Raw genomic sequence first — 22,500 nt, 5'->3', positions numbered from 1 at the left:
GGGGGAGAGGGTGATGGGGAGGAGAGGGGGGAGAGGGTGATGGGGAGGAGAGGGTGATGGGGAGGAAAGGGATGCAGAGGGGGAGAGGGTAATGGGGAGGAGAGGGTAATGGGGAGGAGAGGGAGGCAGAGGGTGATGGGGAGGAGAGGGGGGAGAGGGTGATGGGGAGGAGAGGGAGGCAGAGGGTGATGGGGAGGAGAGGGGGGAGAGGGTGATGGGGAGGAGAGGGAGGAGAGGGTGATGGGGGGAGAGGGTGATGGGGAGGAGAGGGAGGAGAGGGTGATGGGGAGGAGAAGGGGGAAAGGGTGATGGGGAGGAGAGGGAGGCAGAGGGTGATGGGGAGGAGAGGGGGGAGAGGGTGATAGGGAGGAGAGGGTGATGAGGAGAGGGTGATGGGGAGGAGAGGGGGGAGAGGGTGATAGGGAGGAGAGGGTGATGAGGAGAGGGTGATGGGGGGGAGGGTGATGGGGAGGAGAGGGAGGAGAGGGTGATGGGAAGGAGAGGGTGATGAGGAGAGGGTGATGGGAAGGAGAGGGAGGAGAGGGTGATGGGAAGGGGGAGGAGAGGGAGGAGGGTGATGGGGAGGAGAGGGTGATGGGGAGGAGAGGGTGATGGGGGGGAGGGTGATGGGGAGGAGAGGGAGGAGAGGGTGATGGGGGGAGAGGGTGATGAGGAGAGGGTGATGGGAAGGAGAGGGAGGAGAGGGTGATGGGAAGGGGGAGGAGAGGGAGGAGGGTGATGGGGAGGAGAGGGTGATGGGGAGGAGAGGGGGGAGAGGGTGATGGGGAGGAGAGGGGGGAGAGGGTGATGGGGAGGAGAGGGGGGAGAGGGTGATGGGGAGGAGAGGGGGGAGAGGGTGATGGGGAGGAGAGGGTGATGGGGAGGAGAGGGGGGAGAGGGTGATGGGGAGGAGAGGGTGATGGGGGGGAGAGGGTGATGGGGAGGAGAGGGGGGAGAGGGTGATGGGGAGGAGAGGGAGGAGAGGGTGATGGGGAGGAGAGGGTGATGGGGAGGAGAGGGTGATGGGGAGGAGAGGGGGGAGAGGGTGATGGGGAGGAGAGGGGGGAGTGAGTGTATGATGCGGTGTGTCCTCACACATCTGATCGCCTTGTGGAAGGTACCACTCATCCCTGACCCAGCTGTGCCATGGAAACTTGTTCTTTCAGCATCACAGGTCTCAACAGATTAAGCTCTGAGGGTGTTTTCTATCTCCCCCCCTCCACACACACACACACACACACACACACACACACACACACACAGGTGTGTTTTACCTGCACTTTGTCGTACAGCTCCTGGATGCTGCCCTCCTTGCGGGACACAGAGAACTCGGGGCTCTGCAGGATGGCCTCTCCGCGGGTCATGTAGCTGTGGAGCTCTGTGAAGTCCACATCAAACCTGACGACACACATGCGCGGGAATATCTTCCATAAAACAAAAAAACAACATTCCCAAGAATTTGTCTTCACTTCTGTTGATAACATTCAAAGTCACATTTAGTGTTTTTACACAGCAGCTGCATCAACACTCATATTGACAAAATTATATGTCAATATGTAATTTGATTTGGTGGTTAAACTTATTACATTTCGATTTTTTTAAGTGATCTGTCACTGATTACAGTCAATAACGCCACTTAGACATGATTGGATGCCCTCGTTACACAATTGATTCAATCAAGCAGATATGGAGAGTCACCTCATTACCTCATTCTGTTGGAGGAAAGTTTTCTGAAACCTGTATCGTTCACGTTAGTGTTCGTCTGTTATCAGCAAAAATTTTCTGCCAGAACTTTCTGGAGATTTTCCTGCTGTATTCTCACATGGGCTCGGGGGGGGGGGGGGGGGGGGGGGGGGGGGACGACGTTCCTTCTCACATACAGCCCCCTCCGGAGAAGTTCAGGAAAATGTCCGGACTTCTGTCCATGTGGTAAAGAGGAAATAGAAGAACTAATCTAATGGACTACTGAAGTTACTTCCCACCACTTGACTGACAGATCTTCTTCTACGGCCGCTCGCAGCTCAGATTACTTCTCTACTATGGAATTATCACCATCACCTACCTGCTGAGATACGACAGCAGGACCGGGTGCATGAAACTGAACATTTAACACCGGTTAGACGAGAAACTTGTGTAACGTTCAGATGCAAATGATGCACCGACACACACTCACCTTTTCCTGAGCTCAGAGTCGACCACCGCCTGCCTCTTCTTCTGTGGCGGCGGCGACTCTCGGGTGTGGCGCACGGCGGGCGGCGGCGACTCTCGGGTGTGGCGCACGGCGGGCGGCGGCGACTCTCGGGTGTGGCGCACGGCGGAAACCTTCTCCCTCGTTATCACCTTGGTAACGGTCGCCGTGACAGAGTGGGTCAGCTCGGACTGCTGGGTAACACTGACGGTCGATGACAGCTGAACACAGAGAAAGACAGAAAGAACCGTCACCAAATGATTTTCCAATCCTGAGCCTTGTTCCCTGTTTCCTGGCGATAACGCTGCACGTGTGTGTGTGTGCGGGTTTTTGTTTCAGAGGGAAAGTCTTCAGCGGTTAAGCGGCTGCCACGCGGCGACGTGCGAGTGCACCGCTGAAGTGGGGGAGTCTGACCTCAGAGGTCACGCCACTAATTATCTGACTGATTGTAATGGACAGGTTGGAGAAGGAGCGAGAGAGGGAGAGAGAGGGAGAGAGAGGGAGAGAGAGAGGGAGAGAGAGGGAGAGAGAGAGAGAGAGAGGGAGAGAGAGGGCGAGAGAGGGAGAGAGAGAGAGAGAGAGAGAGAGAGAGAGAGAGAGAGAGAGAGAGAGAGAGAGAGGGAGAGAGAGAGAGAGAGAGAGAGGATGATGGATGTTCACTCACGGCTGCAGAATTATGTGCTGTGTGTGTGTGTGTGTGTGTGTGTGTGTGTGTGTGTGTGTGTGTGTGTGTGTGTGTGTGTGTGTGTGTGTGTGTGTGTGTGTGTGTGTTTGTGTGTGTGTGTGTGTGTGTGTGTGTGTGTGTGTGTGTGTGATCGTGTGTGTATGTGTGTGTGTGTGTGTGTGTGTGTGTGTGTGTGTGTGTGTGAGTGTGTGTGTATGTGTGTGTATGTGTGTGTGCACAAACAGAATAACAGCTGTTAAAGACAACGAATGTATTCCTGGCTCAAAGGACGAGAGCGGTGATTTATTACTTTTCAACATGTCGAAAAATCTTTTGAGAAGAACAAAACCAACAACGTCTCGTGGTGCGTTCACACCAAACTATTTATATCTATCCAACTGACATAAAATATTGAGTATATTATGTACATATTAGTATAGTATTTCTTTAAACTCTACTTTTGTTTTGTTCTATTCCATTTATTGCCTTTTCTTTTGTCAACCTCTTTTTGCAGCTGTAGCAAGTAAATTTCCCCGACGTGGGAACAATAAAGTTCATCTTATCGACCGGGGGAAGCGGAGATCGAACCGCCGACCTTCGGGTTAGTGGACGACCTTGGTGCCCGCTCCGACAACTTTTCACATTGCGATGTAGTTCTTTATTTGGTTCGGAACACGAACCACAATGGAATCTGGTGCTGCGCCCACGTGCTCCGCAAACCCCTAAAACAAATAGTCCTAAAAGACGTAGTGAGCGTGGAGCTCTCCACGGGGCTTTGAAGATAAAAGCAACATTATACAGTGAAGGATTTTATCAGCAAACAAGGGAGAAGACACAGAAGCACTTTGTCTTTATCTCATCACTTGTCAGTTTGAAGAGCGACGACAGAGCGACACAGATAAAGACGGAGAGGAGTTTATACTGAGATAGTGTAGCTACTGACGGAGATGAGGGAATAAGAAGAAGAAGAGACGGCTGTTTTATAATTGAACGACTGATTATCTTTGAGAAGCGATAGAGAAGAGAGATCACTGTGATGTTTGATCCCGTCCTTCCCTTCACACTGTTCTCCGCTGGTGTAAGACAAAGCTCTGATGACCCGTCACCCGGGCGACCGCATCATCTCTGACTGTCCCTAAGGCCGGAGACCTCAGGTTTCATCACTGCAGCACTTTAACAACCGGACCAGTGTCGACCTCGCACACCACAAACTATTCGGGACTTCATTTTGACAGGAAGTCAGAGCGAGTCACGGCTACGAACCAGAACCAGCAACCAGCAGGACGACGAGCTCGTCTGGTAAATTCTCCTTGAATTGAAAACACTCGTCTTGTCTTGAAAAAAAAATTCCCAATGTTGCTAGTTATTTATCAGCGCTTCCTAAATTTCAATCTTGGTCCTTGAGTTGGGCCGACCTTCTGGTTTTCATTCTGCTGAGTCACAGACTGATGCGAACATGCGACGCTGAGAGACTGACAGGAAATGACAAGCTCTCAGACCTGAGGACCAAAGCTCAGAGCGTAAAACTAAAGTGAAGATGTTCTAACTCACTATAACATGTTCACAGAAAAAGAAAAATGGACATTTGTTTTTGTTAGCTACGCTCCAACAAAATAATAACAAACATTTTTCTGTCTTTGTAATTGTCATATTTCATATTTGTCTCGTCCTTGTCTTTATGTTTGCTTAGTCATTTCTAACATTATTACATTTCTACTGATGTGCAGGTTTTCGATGCCCTGTGCTGCTGTAATACGGCACATTTCCCCTTAGAGGGACGAATAATGAATCATATTTTCCTATCTCGTTAAAGACATGCTTACTTTATGTTATATATGATTCTTGTATGTTCCTATCTCACAGTGTAGCCCGGCTAATTCCTGACAATGTTGTTTACAGTACGTGGTAAAACTCCAACTGCACCATGATGAAGACACTAGTAGAATGGAGGTGTTTGTGTACCTGGGAGCTGCTCAGCTCCAGACTCTGCACCAGCCGGTCCCAGCGCTGGGCGAAGCTGTCCAGTCGGGCCTCCAGTTTGCTGGCCACCTCCTTGTTCTTCACACTGCTCAGCAGGTCCTGACTCATGGAGCACAGCTTGTCCATGGTGGGACGCTTCAGCTCCAGGTCGGCCTTCAGCGTCTGCAGGAAGAAAAACATATGGTCTGAATATTTGTGTTTGCAGAGGAGTTGAAGCTCAGTTTTCTTATTCCTTGCTAAAGTGAAAGTGATCGGTTTCTCACCGCGAGGCGGCGGAGGCAGGCCACCATCTCCGCCTGGTCCTTCAGGTTGGAGGTCTTGATGGAGCTCACCACTTCCTCCTTCTGCGTCAGCCAGGAGTCAAATAAACACTGTGAGGGAGAGGAAGAGGAGGGAAAGACGTGAGGAGAGGAAACCACAGAAGAGACCCGCGGAGATTTGTAGGACAAAGGAATGGATTTAAAGTCAGAGTCTTGTCCTCGGCATCGTCCTCCTGTTGTCTGGAACATCTCCGCTCAGGATCACGCTGAACGGAAACAGCTGACTTGCGACCAGAGCCTCGCGCGACACGCTTGAGCGAGAACTTCAGTTTGACTGAGATTCTTATGTTTTGAATTATTAATCTAATCAAAGTGGATTCTTATGGCAGCCATAGCAGCCAATGATCCCTCATTATAAGACCCGGTGGAGAGATTAGTTCATGATCCATCTGCACGTGTCTGTGTAATCATCCTTGATCAAATGGGCCCTGATGCCGCTCGTGCCCCACTGGGAACATTACGTAAATGAGTTTACACGAAGAAGGTAATACCAAAAATGAATCTATATTTTATTATATTGTTATTGAATAAAAAAAGGGAGGAAAATGTCAAACAAATGTACGTTTGCCTCTAAATTGATTAGATTTTGATTACAAATGTCACATCAGTCAATAAGCTGAAGGTGACGGTGGCCCAAAGGCGGAGCAACGCAGATCTGGTTCTGGGGGATTTTAATTAAAGCTGATCAGTATTAAGGTTATTAATCACATAACATGACAAATTAAATTTCCTTCACCAGTTCTGCTGTGGCTAAAAATATCACCAGCAAAAGATGCTCATGAAGGACAGACGAAATAAAAGTTGTTTCTGATATGAAAGCCATCAAAACAGATAATCTAATTATATCTAATCTAATCTGTAACTGGATATGTTAGTTTTAGTTTTTTACAATAAGCATTACAACTTATTGTCAAAGTCTCGTCATCCTGTCTCTCGTCTCTTTTTGGTTAGATGTGGTTTATAAATACATATTTCAATGGTACAGTGGATGTACTCAAGGGACTCGTGCACGTGATTCATCTGATGTGTCTGAGATAAATGTGACATAACGTGAAATCTGTTCCAGCTTAAATAAAATCATCTCCAAGCCTGAAGAATGTGGGAGTAGACGTGATGATCTGGATGATCTAATCCCATTATACATGGAGCAGATACTGCTGTCACACACACACACACACACACACACACACACACACACGCTCATACCTGTTCATTAGTGAAGTGCTGCCATTTCAGTAAAATCTCTTGAAGCAGAATCCAGCGTTCCTCTGTCCATTTACAAATGGCCGCCCAGCGATCACCAAGCACCTGCAGGCAAACACACACACACACACACACACACACACAAATATATATATTAATATCTACATTAGCACAAAAGTTCCTTGTGAGTTATTTCCCCCGGGGGGATTGAGAGATTTACATCCCGTTGCCTCGGAGGCTAATGGATTCACATTTCCACTTGCCAGTTCAATTCTTTGAGCTGCCAATTCGTGTTCCTGTCCCCCCCAGAGGGACGGAGCTGAGCGCGGAACGCCATGAAATTCAGAGATGTCAGGAGCGAAATATCTCCACATCTCATCAAGAGAATAGAAGTTATTCATTAAATAAAGGATAAATACCAGGGTCTTAAATATCACCTTGATGTCCTTATTATCCAGGAGAACATTTAGAGTTTTTTGGGAGTTTTTGAATTTTCTATCTTTTTCGAGTGGGGAAAATACCTGGAATTAACATTTTAAACTTGCACCACGTCGCAGTACCCTCAGGAGTACACACGCACACACACACACTCACTCACACTCACACACGCACGCACGCACGCACGCACGCACACACACACACACACACACACACACACACACACACACACACACACACACACACACACACACACTCACACACACACACACACACACACACACACACACACACACACACACACACACACACACACACACACACACACACACACACACACACTCGCACGCACGCACGCACGCACGCACGCACGCACGCACACACACACACACACACACACACACACACACACACGTGTCTGCCCTTCCGAGGCACCTCACGTTCAGAGTCTTGCTCAAGGACACTTTGACACATGGAGGGAGAAGGTGGGAATCGAACGACCAACCCCGGGATAAATGGACCACCCGCTTTACCTAAATTCCTGAAAATAAATATTTCAAGGCTCTACATTATGTGGTATTTTCATCTCAACATTCAGTGTATTCGGTGCCTTTAAGACTTATTTGCTTTCTTGCTACTAATGATGAATACTTGTATATTTTCTATGTCTCCTCCTCGTCTCTTGGACACATATCTGTCATCGTGCAGTGGTTTGTATTTGTCACGCGGAAGCACTGACAGACACACTGAGGCAACGAGCTGTCGGAGTTAGATTTTTCCCAGCTTCCGCTGAGTGAAAACGGGAGAGACACTCACTCTTCCGTTCCATTTAACCGGCAAAGACAAGACGCGCAGTATGTGTACACGGAACAGAGTCATCACAGGGTGACAGGCAGACGGAGCGGGAGCGGGAGGGAGGAGAGGAAACGAAAAGACAATGAGATGCAGAAACGTGAGCGGGCACAGACAGATGTGGAGAGAGAGGCTCAGCAGGTTCATCTCAAGATGAATAGCTCCTAATTAATCAGGCGACGGTTCAAACTGCACGTGGAAACCGGGGGACGGAACCTTCCCTCTGCATTTGCACTGTCTGCCTCTCAGCTGCTGCTCGCTAATAAACTGCAGTGCAGGAAACAAAGACCGTTAAGCCGCCGGTCGTTGAAAACAAAGTCCAACGAGAAATTGCATTATTGCTTATAATGATATCAGATGTGATTATACTCCTGAGCGCAGCACAAACCCATATGTGTGTTCTGCATTGTAATCGGTTAAAATGACACGGTGAATAATTCAGGATACCTGCAGCGGTGTTGTGTCATTAAGATGTTTGTGCAAATTATTTTAAATAATAAGCAGCACTGAGTAAAAAACCTACGTGTAGCACCTTTGACCAAGACAAACAATTTAAAAACCTCACAGAAACCCCAAATCACAAAAGTTAAAGTGATGCTACAATTCTGTCCCCCCTGTCCTCCACAAGGTCAAAGGTCAGCCTCCTCATGGATGCACAAGCGTGTTAATCCAGCGTCCTTCCATCAACCCACAGGGTGAGACACCTTGCAACGACTGAATCTCGGACATAGACGATAAATGTATGACGGTGCATCGACACGTGGCAACATTCTGCAGTCTTCATATATCATATCAGATATAACGAATCAGCAGCTGCCGTTTTTAAACAGATTTCAGTTTGATGAGTCTCCGCAGCGTTTAGGAGTTCCCAAGGGGAAGTGAGGCCCCAACATCTGCGGGTGAGCTTCAAGTTAACCACTCAAACAGGCAGCAGGGTCGATGATAACTCAGAGTAAACACAATCGACAAAAAGCTACAGCGCACGCACGCACGCACGTACACGCACGTACACGCACGCACACACACCCACGCACGCACGCACGCACGCACGTACGCACGTAGACGCACACGCACGTAGACGCACACACACACAAACACACACGCACACGCACGCACACACACGCACACGCACACACACACACACACACACACGTACAGCGAAAGCACCTCTCGCTGCCAAGGTCCAATTACTGCACAACACCGAAGACAAAACTCTCTCCCACTCAGGGTATTTTCCATGAGAAACCACGCTGCTGAGCCCTTTCCCACTGAGCGAGAGAGAGAGGGAGCGGAGATAGAGTGTGTGAGTGTGTTTTCTTACCTGAAGTTTGCTCTCCAAGGCGACGGTGGCACTGTCTCCGTTGCTCTCGTCCACCACCACCACCATGTGGGTTAGCGAGTTCACCCTCACCTGCTCCAGCTCCAGGTCCTCCTGCAGAAGCTGCAACACACACACACACACACACACACACATATGAAAAACACATATACATATAGCGCCACAAGCATACACACACTCTAGTTTGAATGATGGTGAGAAGCAATAGAAGATGAACATGGTTGGAGTCCAGAGGAGAGGAATGTTCCAACTATACATTCTTTAACACCAGGTGGCAAAACTTTATGACTTTTTAAAATGTATTTTTTGGTGAAGACTATAATTAGTATTTGTGTTTGACTTTGTTTACTGAAGTCACGCTGGGCTTTGACAAGAATTTATAAACAGGCGGCTAATTTGGTGCTTTCAGGATATGGATTTAGTGTTATCAGAGGTGTGTGTGTGTGTGTGTGTGTGTGTGTGTGTGTAAAACTGCGGAATAAACAGATGGTGTTAACAGTTCCAGTGCGATGGAAAAGTTTACTCTCGACCTTGGAAACGGAAGAAGTCGCAAAAAACAATCTCACCGCCCGATCGATTCAGGAGCTTCTCTGGAGATTCTGATCGTATCACGTGATCTTCTCCGGCAAATGGAGTTTTTTTTTTTGGGCTGTCACAGAACAGCAAATGCTCAAATTGATCTGAACCCATCTCATCCGTAGATGCTGCTGACCTTGGAAAGGTTGAGAGCCATTTCATGTGTCCACACTTAAACGTGTCAGAACTTAAAGCAGTTGGGTTCATTTCCTGTCTCCTGCTTGTTCTCAAGTCTTTGACTGTAATATTTCATGGAATATTAGGAACGGTAAATATTTTCTTTGGAAGGAAACTCTCTTTCAGACGCCAAAGCTAATGGGGGGCCACGGCTTCTACCGAACCTCCGTTTTTATCACGGGGCTGTAAACATTCATGCTCGCCCTGCCGGATGTGTTTTATAGTTGAGCCATCAGAGTCTCTGTGGAGGATAATGTGTGTAATAAGTCTCATTACCTGCCATTTTGACTGCAGCACTTACACTTCGCCTGGACGGAGCAAAAGGCCACAGGCGCTTATTACACTTTGGACTTGGAGCCAGTTTTAGAGAAGTCAACATCTTCTCTTAAACCCAAATTTGTCAAATCACCGCTCTCGGGCGTTGGCGCAGTGGTTTCCATGCACACCGGCGTTGAAATGTAATTGTTGTCAGGTGGACAGATGGACCGCAGTGATAAGGAGACAACCTCGGAGATACATGAGCTGCTACATGACGGTCGCTGCTAATCTGAGTTTATCAGACCAACAGGAAACAGGAGACTGAAGATGATGATCATGATGGAGATTCGCCACTTGGACTCATAATCAACACAAACCATCAATTCATTTAAATTTGGCATCAGAGTTTATACCTCTGAGGTAGATCATTTAAATTATTCACATCATATGACGAGTGAACTCACTGGACGTCCTGAACTGTGCGTGCATCACTTAGACTTCAATCCCATTTAGCGGGCACGACAACAATGTCCGTGTGTAGAATACAATAAGAGCATTAACACGACGGGGACACGCATGACAAGAGGCTTATGTCCACACTGATGCATGCTGGGGGGCTTCCCCCCCACACACACACCCCCGGTTCACCTGATCTACAGCTGTTTTCAGACATGAAGTTTGCGTCTAACGCGTTGAAGTGTTCGCGTAGCTCAGTTGGAGGAAACAGCGGCCCACCTTGTGCTCCTCCACCTGGTGCTTGACGTCCTCCAGGTCCGGGCCCAACTGAGCCCCCATCCTCTTGATCCGCGCCTCGGTCACGTCCAGCCAATCGGTGAGCTGCTGCAACTGCTGGTGCTGCAGGTCCATCAGGACCTCGTGGAGTCTGGGGGGGCGGACACATGTCAGTGAGGGAGGCCTGGTGGAGACGGTCAGAGCCTTCCACCCGGTGGCGTCTGGTGGTCCAGGCCACGTCTCCACAGCCCGGCGCTCGAATCAGCAAGATTATCAAAGAAGATAGATGAACGGTCAATTAAATTTGGCTCCGTGTCAGTTATCATTTGATCCACTGTAATTAGAACGGCTGCTGTTCTTTGTGTCCGTGAATGTCGACAAGAGACTGAAGTTCATTCACAGGCCTAAATTAGGAGAGGAAGAAAATGTATATAAAATAATCTGACCTGTGTTACTTTATATATCTATCTCAGCTCTGGATATGATTTAAATAATTCTGTGTTATTATTACATTTTGAATGCTAAACATTTTCTTTTGGAAGAGAACTCTCCTTCAGGCGCGGCTTTTACCGAACCTCCATTTTATCACGGGGTTGTAAACATTCATTGCTGGATGTATTTCATGTACATCAGAGTCTCTGTGGAGATAATGTGTGTAATAAGTCTCATTACCTGCCATATTGACTGCAGCACTTACACTGTACTTGCCTGGATGGAGCAAAAGTCGGCGGTGGATGATATCGGCCGATATTCGCCTTGGACAGATGTATTGTTATCAGCGTTTATGAATGTTTGCTTTTCTCAATTCAAGTTCGGCATCAGAAATGTTTCACTCCCTGACATCAGCATGTCAGTTGGGCTGTACTCTTCATGGTTCAACCCATATTTCGCACAATAACGCTGTGAGCAATAATTCTGTTTCTCCAAAATGACATAAACATTTGGTATAAACATCTAATATTTCATAGTTAAAAAGCAGACATTGTGTGCAACGCCTTCTGTTTACTCAGCGGGGACCACCCCACCTCAAAACCTTCACACTGTTTATAAGTAGCTCCCTCAAATATTCAATGGGCGGGTCAAAGTTTTCATTTTTCGGGTGTCATCTGGGACTTGGCCAGTCGCTGCATTTAGAGTCAATAAAAAGATGTAGGTGGTGGCAGATACACACAAAGGTTCACCCCCTCAGGCAGACGAGCTGCGAGCTGAAACTGAATTTAAAGGATTCACATTCAACCCGGGACTTCATACAAGTCAAAGTAGGACACTGTACGTTGCAGGACTGTTCTTCTTCTGTTCTTTCTAAATGATCATTCTCATCATCAGTTGATTGTTTCATCGATAGCTGTGTCTTTCCTCGCGAGCGTGTACCTGCTCTGTCTCTCCATGCTCGCCACTCTCAGGTGCTCCCACCGGGAGTTCAGCAGGTTCATCTGCTCCCGGACCTCCCGGTCCTCGTCCTCGCTCAGGTGTCCCTCCCCCAGCAGGGCGGCGCCGGCGCGCAGGACCCGCCCCACGCTGCCCTGGTGGCTGGTCAGCTCCACCATGTAGCCCTGGTGAGAAGCAGTTCACACATACTGGCAGTGCCTTATGGAAGCATTAACATGGCACATGTATGAATGCTCCCGCTCTTACCTCATGCGTGTGGAACTGCTCCTTCACCTCCTCCACGTGGCTGGAGATGGGAGGCTGCCCCTGGAGCCCGTCTTCGGCCGACAGCAGCCACGTCAACACCTTCAAATACGACGTTGAATGAGCGCAACTCGCCGAAATGGTTGATCTTTTATTGTTGCTTTGTCTTTTAACAAACCTCCTCCAGTGCAGCCTGGTAGCTCTCCAGGCTGGTGGAGCCCGGGGGCAGAGGACTGAGGCCCCGCTGCAGCTCCTCCTGGCTGGGCGTCAGGAACTAGAGAGGGGAGGGGGGGAAGGGAGGTAATGGGCAGAGATGGAGCGTGATAGTGGAGGGGGATATGCAGGGAGAAACGTCACGGCCGGGGAGAGGTGTTGAGAAGTAGAGAAATAGGAAATAAGGAGATGAAGGGCGGGAGCGGAAAAATGCATCATGAAAGAAAGACAGGGAGACGACGGAGGGAGATGAGGAGAGGTCCTGTTAGTGTTCGCCTGCACCCGCGCTGACAAGCAGCTCTGGCCTTTGTCCAACCGTAACGACTTGTCCTCATTCTCGTTGGGTCTCTCTCCCTCCTCCTCCCTCCATATCTCTCTTGTGTGCCTGCGACTAATCTGGACACTAATAACTTCTCTCTTTTTATCTCGCCTCTGTGCTCCTCCTCTCGTTCTATTCTTCAGTCTGGTAATAAGGTCCTGAAAAGATACAAAGATACACAAGGCCTGTTCTCGGTGCAGCCAACCCCCCCCCCCCCCTCCCCTCTCTTTTCTAGTCACAATATGTTTTGTCTGATGGTCCAGTTTTAAATCATATAAATATAAAATAAGCCAAACATTGAGATCCAGCGCTGTGGGTACATGAAAAGCGCTTTATAAATCAAATATATTATTATTATTATTATCCAGGATACTGTTTGTTGCACTTTGTTGTCCATATCCGTCAAATCTCTCATAGATAGACTCGTTGCGTTGATGGTTTTTGTGCTGTGCGTTCTGCTCTACATCCTGAATATCAAAGATCAGTGGGAGGGCTCAGGAAAATATCTTATCTGACAAATAATCGTTTCTTATTATGAAGCCTTTAAGGTGCCCGCCGGGTTGAGTCGAGCACCCGGCCGGTGCGTTCGATATCCCACACCGCTCCGCCCGAGTCAGAGTGACTGAGGGCCCACGTTCAGTCACAGAGTGCAGGGTGACAACTTTGAAAATGCATCCGAACATTTCTGAAACGCCATATTTCGGAATTGGGGGGAGACGTATTTAAAAATAAGTACAAGGGCGGCGGATGTCTCCGGGCTCCGTGAGCGGCGTTGTCGCGCGGGGGATGACGCATGAAGAGAGGCAGAACCTGAGGGCATGGTTTGAGAAGTACTGTTGTAAAAGACAACACGGGATTTTTAATAATCCTATGGAAATGTAGTGTCACGTTAGATCATATTTAGAAATGGAGTAACTGTTTGTGACAACGGATTTGCAGACGTTTGCGGGTTTTGATGACATCAGTCACGTAGAGGTCAAAGGTCTTTCGTGGTCGCCGAGAGGTTGACGGAGAGGCGTCGTTACGGCAACGGTTTACTCTTGTTCTCACACTTTAGTCTGAGGATGGATCAGACGAAGGAGTTAAGACGTGTTGATTAGTGAGTCACGTCAGCGGGTCTCTCCTCCTGCTCGTCTTTTATACGGAGGAAAACTAATCAACGCCAGTTGCTGATTCGCATTCGACCACGTGAGAGTGGAATCAAGCTTCTTATCTAATGAACATAATCGGAATATGAAGCGTATCTAATGTTATTGATTGATAACGTTATTTACCTACACTGGCTCAAATAAATATTAATAGTAAACCACGTTTCAAATTAATTCAATCAAATCAACACCGTGCGACTGACACAGCAAAAAATGTCCATAGTTTCATATTCAGTCTGTGCATATTATTTTGTAACAGTAGTTCAACTTGTCTATGTATTTTCAATATTCTAATAGGAACATTCTCTGCACAAAAAAACCCAAAGTCACCAGGAAGTTTTCCTGTTGAAGGAAGTATTGAAGACCACTCGTGGACGCGGACATGGACATTTCTTTGCAGACAAAACAACAACAACACGTGTGCAGCCAACAACACATACAGAGACAGATGGACGTGTGCCGTGGAGTGTTAGCGAGACACGGACCTGATCAGTAACACGCCTCCTCTTTTGCTCGGGCGACTTGACATAGGCGGCCTGGGTGTAGGCATAGCTTTTATAGCGCGGCTGCGGCGAGGGGCTCCGCACGCGGCCCTGAGCCACACTCACCGTGATCTGAGAGAGAGAGAGAGAACAGGACGGAGGGACGGGGTGAAAGGATCGGCAGGAGACGGGCCAGAGGAGAGACAGAGGAAGGAGGCAAAGAGGAGGCAAAGCACAGCGCAAAAAGATTCAGAAGCCAAATCATACAGAGGCAGGAAAAGCAGCAAATGACATACAGTGGCAAAAAGATATGAATAAAAAGCAGAGGGCAAAGGTGTAGGAGAAGCGAGAGACGATGAGAGATCTCGATGAGGAGAGGCGAAGGAAGAGATGCAGAGTGAAGAAACCAAGCGTGAATAATCACACACCAGCTCCGTTTCCATCCAAATGTCAAGCTCATTTCTGGGTGAACTTTGAAAAATAAGAAAAATAAGAAACAAACAAAACCCACGGAGACGAGGTGAATCTGCACCAGCGGAATGTGCCGAAGAGAACATCTCGCAGGGAAAATTGAATGTCTAGAAAATGAACACGGCACGCGGTGGTTATCAATAAGAAAAGTTGTTAATGTCGGAGAAGGTTGTTTCTTTGCTTTTGGAGAATGGAAACAGAGAATTACAGCAACATACAACTGCACAAGGCCTTTTACACCTTATATGTAAAATTAATAATATGTTAATATGTTTAGTTCTTACGAGCGATTGAGTTCATCCACATGAACACACCTGAGCACCTGCGTCACGCGAGCGTTCATGGGAAGCAGATTGTCTGTCTCCTGCGACGGAGTTCACCGAGAACAAAACAACTGTGGATGGAAACTCAGCTGCGGATGATGCAGACGAGAGACGGACAGAGAGACGGAGGAACAGACGTGGATGTGGACAGAATGGAACACACAGAGTCCAGGTCCCCTCACATCCACCACATCCCTCCCGACGCCGACGGCCCTCGGACACACCGTCCTCCTCGTCATATTCACCAGGCAGCAGGTCGAAGCCTGCTTTTCTACCTCGGGACAAACACCCACTCAGCCACATTCATCCAAGACCAGCAGCAGCTCGGTGGAACTGAAGTCCTCAGCGCTTCATCGGCGTCCGTCATTGGCCAGTAGACCGACGTGCTGGTTTCGTACCGAGTTGACTGACTACTGCTCTGATCAGCCGACTATTAGCGGACATAATACAAAGAAATAATTACCTAATAACTACTTATTAAATCAAGTATGCAGTAGTACACTGGTAGATAGTAAGTGTACTCTGCTTTTCGGGACCGGGGGTCGGTCGGCAGCTGTGAGAAAGTACAAGGGGAAAATATTCCTGTGCTGCATCACTTAATCACTCACACGGCGCTGTGTGCAATACATTATTGATATCGCCATCGATAATCTACATTCTCTCCACACGTTTCCCCGTGCACGATGGAAGATTCAAAAGGATCCCAAAGTGAAATCAATCCGGGTAATGAGTCACTCGCCCAACTGAAGGCGGAGCCTCTTGGATGTACATGAGGTGGACACAGATATGAAAGTGGAATGGTGCGTTCACATGCAAACAAGAGGAGGAGCAGAGCGTCGTGCTTTATGTCTGGATGATCCCTCTGCTTTGGTGAAGAAGAGACACTTCAAATCAAGTCATTAGCAGAACCGAGCTGTTGCTTCTCTATGATTCAATGTGTTTGAACAGTTACAGTGAATGTAACAGTGGACTCAACCCTTCGCGCTCCAACACCGGGTCCTGGACCTGACGATGTGGAAACAGAAACTGAATATTTCCTTGTGACTGTTTTGTCCGTCGCTGTGTTGCTCTTTCCTCTTGTCAAGGTCGATCATCCTTTTGTGTCCTCGCCGCGCAGAGCGGATCAAACCAGTTCCTGGCTCAAAACACCACACCAGTGTTGTTTCAGCCGGACGCCTCCGATGACGTCATGGATTAACCTTGACTACTTTTAAACAACCGAACTCTACGACCCCCCCCCCCCCCCCCCCCCCCCGATGAGAGGTCTGGTCTGCCGACTGGGTCCCAGGTGGTGGGAGTCAGGTGTTGATGTGCGGTGCCGGTGACAGATGAGGCAGGAGGCAGATAATAGCCACTGTCAGTAACTCTGTTTTCCATCTCGTCTTCCTGCTCCGTCTCTCACTTTATCACCATCAGACCTGTTCCTCGCACTTCTCACTTGTCTGCTGCATGTCACTCTTCACTTCTGTTGTGCACATCCTTATCTCTACCCTCCCCTCCATCCCTTCCTCCTTCCCTCCTCCCTTCCTCCTTCCTTCCTTCTTCCTTCCTCCCTCCCTCCCTTCCTCCCTTCCTCCTCCCTTCCTCCTTCCTTCCTTCCTTCCTCCTTCCTCCCTCCCTCCCTTCCTCCCTTCCTCCTTCCTTCCTTCCTCCCTCCCTCCCTTCCTCCCTTCCTCCCTTCCTCCTTCCCTCCTCCCTTCCTTCCTCCCTTCCTCCTTCCCTCCTCCCTTCCTCCTTCCTTCCTTCCTCCCTCCCTCCCTCCCTTCCTTCCTTCCTCCTTCCTTCCTCCCTCCCTTCCTCCTTCCCTCCCTCCCTTCCTTCCTCCCTTCCTCCTTCCTTCCTTCCTCCCTCCCTCCCTCCCTCCCTTCCTTCCTCCTTCCTTCCTCCCACCCTTCCTCCCTTCCTTCCTCCTTCCCTCCCTCCCTTCCTTCTTCCTTCCTCCCTTCCTTCCTTCCTCCCTTCCTCCTTCCCTCCCTCCCTTCCTTCCTCCCTTCCTTCCTTCCTTCTTCCTTCCTTCCTCCCTCCCTTCCTCCCTCCCTTCCTTCCTTCCTTCTTCCTCCCTTCCTTCCTTCCTTCCTCCCTCCCTCCCTCCCTCCCTCCCTTCCTTCCTCCCTCCCTCCCTCCCTCCTTTCCTTCCTTCCTTCCTCCCTCCCTCCCTCCCTTCCTTCCTTCCTTCCTTCCTCCCTCCCTTCCTCTCTCCCTCCCTCCTTTCCTTCCTTCCTTCCTCCCTTCCTTCCTCCCTATCTCCCTCCCCTCCTTCCTTCCTTCCTCCCTCCCTCCCTCCCTTCCTCCTTCCCTCCCTCCCTTCCTTCCCCCCTTCCTTCCTTCCTCCCTTCCTCCCTCCCTCCGTCCCTTCCTTCCTTCCTTCCTCCCTTCCTCCCTCCCTCCCTTCCTCCCTTCCTCCCTCCCTCCCTCCCTCCTTCCCTCCCTCCCTCCCTTCCTCTCTCCCTTCCTCCCTCCCTCCCTTCCTCCCTTCCTCCCTCCCTCCCTCCCTCCCTCCCTTCCTTCCTTCCTCCCTTCCTCCCTCCCTCCCTTCCTCCCTTCCTCCCTCCCTCCCTCCCTCCTTCCCTCCCTCCCTCCCTCCCTCCCTCCCTTCCTCTCTCCTTCCCTCCCTCCCTCCCTCCCTCCCTCCCTTCCTCTCTCCCTCCCTCCCTCCCTCCCTCCCTTCCTCCCTCCCTTCCTCTCTCCCTCCCTCCCTTCCTCCCTCCCTCCCTCCCTCCCTCCCTTCCTCTCTCCCTCCCTCCCTCCCTCCCTTCCTCCCTTCCTCCCTCCCTCCCTCCCTCCCTCCTTCCCTCCCTCCCTTCCTTCCTCCCTTCCTTCCTCCCTTCCTTCCTCCCTTCTTCCCTCCCTTCCTTCCTTCCTCCCTCCCTCCCTTCCTTCCTTCCTCCCTCCCTTCCTTCCTCCCTCCCTCCCTCCCTTCCTTCCTTCCTTCCTCCCTCCCTCCTTCCCTCCCTCCCTCCCTCCCTCCCTCCCTCGCTCCCTCCCTCCCTCCCTCCTTCCCTTCCTTCCTCCCTCCCTCCTTCCCTCCCTCCCTTCCTTCCTCCCTCCCTCCCTCCCTCCCTCCCTCCCTCCCTCCCTTCCTTCCTCCCTCCCTCCCTCCCTCCCTCCTTCCCTTCCTTCCTCCCTTCCTTCCTTCCTCCCTCCCTCCTTCCCTCCCTCCCTCGCTCCCTTCCACCCTTCCTCCCTCCCTCCTTCCCTCCCTCCCTCCCTTCCTCCCTCCCTCCCTCCCTCCCTCCCTCCCTCCCTCCCTCCCTCCCTCCCTTCCTTTCTGTCCCCTGTAGTCTCTCTCCGAGAGCTGACGAAGGAGGGGGTTGATAACCTCACCGGCCACTACTCCAGGAAGCTCACTCCATCCCACTTTGGCGAGAGAGCATTACACTGACCTCAGTTTAACTCGGCTCAAAAGGTCAGAGCTGGTGGATCTCGCTTTTTTCTTTTTCACATTTATTCAGAGGTTCCGTCTCAATTCCGCTGTCGACGCTCAGAGAAGAACGGCAGGACTTTGGGGATCCCTGGGAACAGGCGGGAGGCCGTTAGCGGGGGAGAGAACATCTGTTTCGCCCGCGCTGCCTCGGAGATGAGGCTCGGAGATGAGAGTGTGTGTGTCTTTCTACAGAATGGAAAGATAAGTGGACGAGCGGACAGATGGATGGTCATTAGATAGATGCTGAATTGAAGTTTCATTTTCAAAATAAGGTTCGAGGACATAAAACCGTTCTGCTTAGTGCGCGCAAGATCCTAAAAGGGTAATTACTTCAGCTCTGCTCTTGTGGGGTTTTCACTTGTCAGGCCAGGAGCCGCTCGCCGCTCGCCGCTCGCGCTCGCCAATCTGAGCTTTCTCTAATACGGGAGGAGTCGAGTAAGGAGTCCGCCAATTAAACACACATATATCACTCCATCGACTGTGCTGATGTAGGACCTCCCATTTACAGCCAATACTTTATTTCAAGTGCTCTTCATAAGCCTTGAGAGTTCTTTTACGATTCAATATACTCTGAATTTTGGCTGTTGCACGATTATTCTGGTCTGGGGGGGAAAAAATCCTAGTAATAAAATTCCAAGGGGCTAATATTATAAGGGAAAACTCTGAATGTCCAACATTACACAGGCAAATTTGGACAAACGGACAGATGCAAGAAAGTATTTCTATAAGAAACATTCACTTAAAATACATATTGATGAATAATGCTAATACAATTTTTTGAGACTTTAATCTCAGATTTCTGACCTTTTTCTCGCACATTTCTGACTTTATATTCTCAGAATAGTTTTCTGATAAATGTACATTTTATTTTGCAGAACGTCAGGGAAACGATGAGTTCCAAATCCAAATGAGTTTTTCTTTCTTCTTACCACTTGTGGAGATGTGAGAACCAAGTGTCAACGTTTCCCTCAAAGATCTCTGAATCGAATCTAATCTGTGCTTTGTGCCGCTGCCACTCGGATCCCAAACGACTCGGAGGAGATTTTAGAGAGGATTGGTCTCTTCAGCTTCTCTCATCCGTCTCAGTTTCTCCAGAATACAGACAGAGAGAGAGAATGTCCTGCTGGGAAGTTCACGAGAGCCCGTAATAATCTTAAAGTAGCCGGTTGGCAGGAGAGCGGAATGGGACGGAAAAGCTCATTTTGTAAATGGGTTGAATAATCCTGTTATGGACATGATAATATACAGTGTACTGTACAAACATCTGGAGATGGTTGGCTGTTTATATTATTTAATGAGGCAATGAAATGTAGATGTAGATTAGCTGATTAGAGGCACGATGCATGCAGAGCAAAGGCTCATGGGAAATAAATCCTGGTCTATCATAAGTTCCTCAGAAAATAATAATATTAATGAATTTAATATATAGATGGCCGACAGGTATACGTCAATCCAACATGTGTTACCACAGGAACAACTATTCGACAGGTTGCTATGGTGATAGGATGCCATGCTTCTATGACGTCGTTTTTTTTGGTTTCCTCTGAAGAATCCCATGAATTTAAGAGGCTGAAATTTTGAGTGTGACTGTTTGACCTTTCAGTTATTATTCTTCTGTGTAGTTGTGACTGTTGAGTCCATATTTGCTCACGTGTTGTAGCTGAAGCGTTGAGTGTGAGCCTCTAACCTGCTGAGAGAAACGCTGCTGGGTCTGGATCTGGTAGTGCTCCTCCGTCGTCTTGCGGGCGTTTGCCGCCACCGCCGCCGCCGCCCCCCGCGGCAACGTCTCCACCTCCTTGATGGCTTCCATGGAAACGCTTTGGGGCAGCACCTGGAAGAGCGACGTCACGTACATGATGACGCTCTTCTTGTCTGGGTGAGGCACGGCCACGTCTGCAGAGCGGAGAGTGACAGAGTGAAGAAAATGTTGGAAAGGACTCGTCACCATTGTTAAATTTGACCTTCGTCTGTAATAGTCATATATTTGCCTTTGGAACAGTGATTCATAAGCATCACAGAGAAAAGTAAGGTTGTTTGTCAGCATGTGTGTGTTTGAGCTTCTTTCTTGCTTCAAGGACAACTGCCTGCTTCTGCTTCTCATTGTGTGTGTCTGCCTCTTTAAACATGCACTGTGCAGCCTGGAATAAATGATCCTCTCCAAAAATGCGTGAATCTTTGGCAGCATTTTTTTTTTAAAATCTTATTCTTGCAGATTATTCCTTCATGACATCTACAAGATGTTAGATCAGATACAACTTTGGAAAAATAAGTTTTGATGAGGGGAAACTTGTCAAACCTATGTTCCACAGTTTGCTGTGTTTGTCTGTCTACATATATATATATATATATATATATATGTATATATGTATATATATATATATATGTGTATCCAGAAGAGAGTACTTGAGAACTGAGCTGCATGTCAGCTCTGACTCCAGGCTACAGAAGTGAACAAGAGCGAAGGAAATACAAAGCTAGAACGGAAAAGAAAGAGGTAGTGGGAAAGGGAACGGACAAAGACGGGATAAACAAAGGGAAGAGGAATCATCACATCCCTCTTCTAACGCTGAAACAAAGCACAAGTATTCATGTGAAATGGATAAAATCCACCGGTTGCACAGTTTTGCAGTGAATGTTTGGTCTCAGCTCTGTGTCCTCGTGATTCGATGAAGAAACAGTCTGTTCCAATCCTGGAGAAACTGATGAAGGCGTTTCGACGCGAGTGCTGTTGTTGAGCGCAGATGCTTTATTGAGTCATATGCTGCATATGATCGGACTTTTAATCAACCATTTGCATTTTTTAAACCCTCCTCACGCCCTGTTTGTGTCTTTAACACAGTCTGTTCAGGGCCAGAACCAGCAGACGTGACCACATCACGTGTTCCGGCCCGTGTGTGTGTGTGTGTGTGTGTGTGTGTGTTACCCTCAGGGTCCAGCAGCCTGTCCGTCCTCAGGTGTTGCTCTGCCGTACTGAAGGCGTGTTCCAGTCTGTCGATCGCTGACGTCTTCTTCTCCACCGCACTCCAATCAAAAAGCTCAGGCCTGAGAGAGTAGAGGCAACATAGATCATATCAATGTACATATTAATTCGTCAAGGATTTGCCGGATCATGTAGCCGGTTGGTCGTCGTCTCTCATGCTCGTATGTTGACTAAAAGGAAACCGGGAGAGTTCTCCAAAGCACAAAGGGATGACGTTCTGGTCATAAACAAGTTGAATGGGTTTTATTAAAAAGCGTAGTGTGGTTTAATTTTCATAAAAGTGAAATACAAGTGTAATTGACTCACTTCAGCTGATGCAGTCAGGTTTATTTCTGGAACTAGGTCGTTGTAAGTCGGCAGCGATGGACTGACACTACTGAACATGCTCTCAGGTCCGCCACTCATTTTCTCAGTAAACTTTTGCAATGAAAAATCACATGTGAACCACGAATGAGATTAGATTTTTTGAACTGGCCCGATGCTCCTCCTCCACCGGTAAACATAACGCTCTTGTCACCAGGGCAGACGATGTGCAGGGCCATGGCCTTGGTGTGTGACCACTGCTAACAGATGCTAACCTTTTTTTAAGTCATAATTATTGGAATAACTCTGTGTCACTTCTGCAAAGTCCTTCGTCCGTTTATTCCACTTCCGCCAGTCGCATCGCTGCACTTTAAACTGTACGCGGAGTAACTGTCAGGTCTCACTGTGAACAAAGAGGCTCATGGGACTTCACAGTAAAACAACACTGACAAGACATTTCGGATGAGGGGAACTCACT

At 48.8% G+C, this 22,500-nt stretch overlaps 1 protein-coding gene across 8 annotated transcripts in view; it reads right to left on the bottom strand.

Moving 5' to 3' along the window:
- dmd (dystrophin) overlaps positions 1-22,500 on the bottom strand; it is a 154,378-nt gene that overhangs the window by 74,770 nt on the left and 57,108 nt on the right. For 7 of the 8 annotated variants that reach the window (XM_035626047.2, XM_035626075.2, XM_035626055.2 and 4 more), the window contains exons 8-20: positions 21,663-21,781; positions 20,427-20,632; positions 14,525-14,653; positions 12,538-12,633; positions 12,363-12,461; positions 12,099-12,280; positions 10,731-10,878; positions 8,967-9,086; positions 6,359-6,460; positions 5,096-5,203; positions 4,815-4,994; positions 2,174-2,409; positions 1,275-1,398 (exon numbers count right to left, since the gene is read on the bottom strand). In XM_035626047.2, coding sequence (XP_035481940.2) covers positions 1,275-1,398; positions 2,174-2,409; positions 4,815-4,994; positions 5,096-5,203; positions 6,359-6,460; positions 8,967-9,086; positions 10,731-10,878; positions 12,099-12,280; positions 12,363-12,461; positions 12,538-12,633; positions 14,525-14,653; positions 20,427-20,632; positions 21,663-21,781 — 1,849 coding nt within the window. The remainder of the gene's footprint in view (positions 1-1,274; positions 1,399-2,173; positions 2,410-4,814; positions 4,995-5,095; positions 5,204-6,358; positions 6,461-8,966; positions 9,087-10,730; positions 10,879-12,098; positions 12,281-12,362; positions 12,462-12,537; positions 12,634-14,524; positions 14,654-20,426; positions 20,633-21,662; positions 21,782-22,500) is intronic. The other variant, XM_035626101.2, reaches the window with a different exon arrangement.

The sequence above is a fragment of the Scophthalmus maximus genome, chromosome 1, assembly GCF_022379125.1.
Source record: "Scophthalmus maximus strain ysfricsl-2021 chromosome 1, ASM2237912v1, whole genome shotgun sequence".
Taxonomy (NCBI): domain Eukaryota; kingdom Metazoa; phylum Chordata; class Actinopteri; order Pleuronectiformes; family Scophthalmidae; genus Scophthalmus; species Scophthalmus maximus.
Note: the sequence above shows the minus strand (reverse complement) of the source record. Positions and strands in the feature narration are given on the sequence as shown.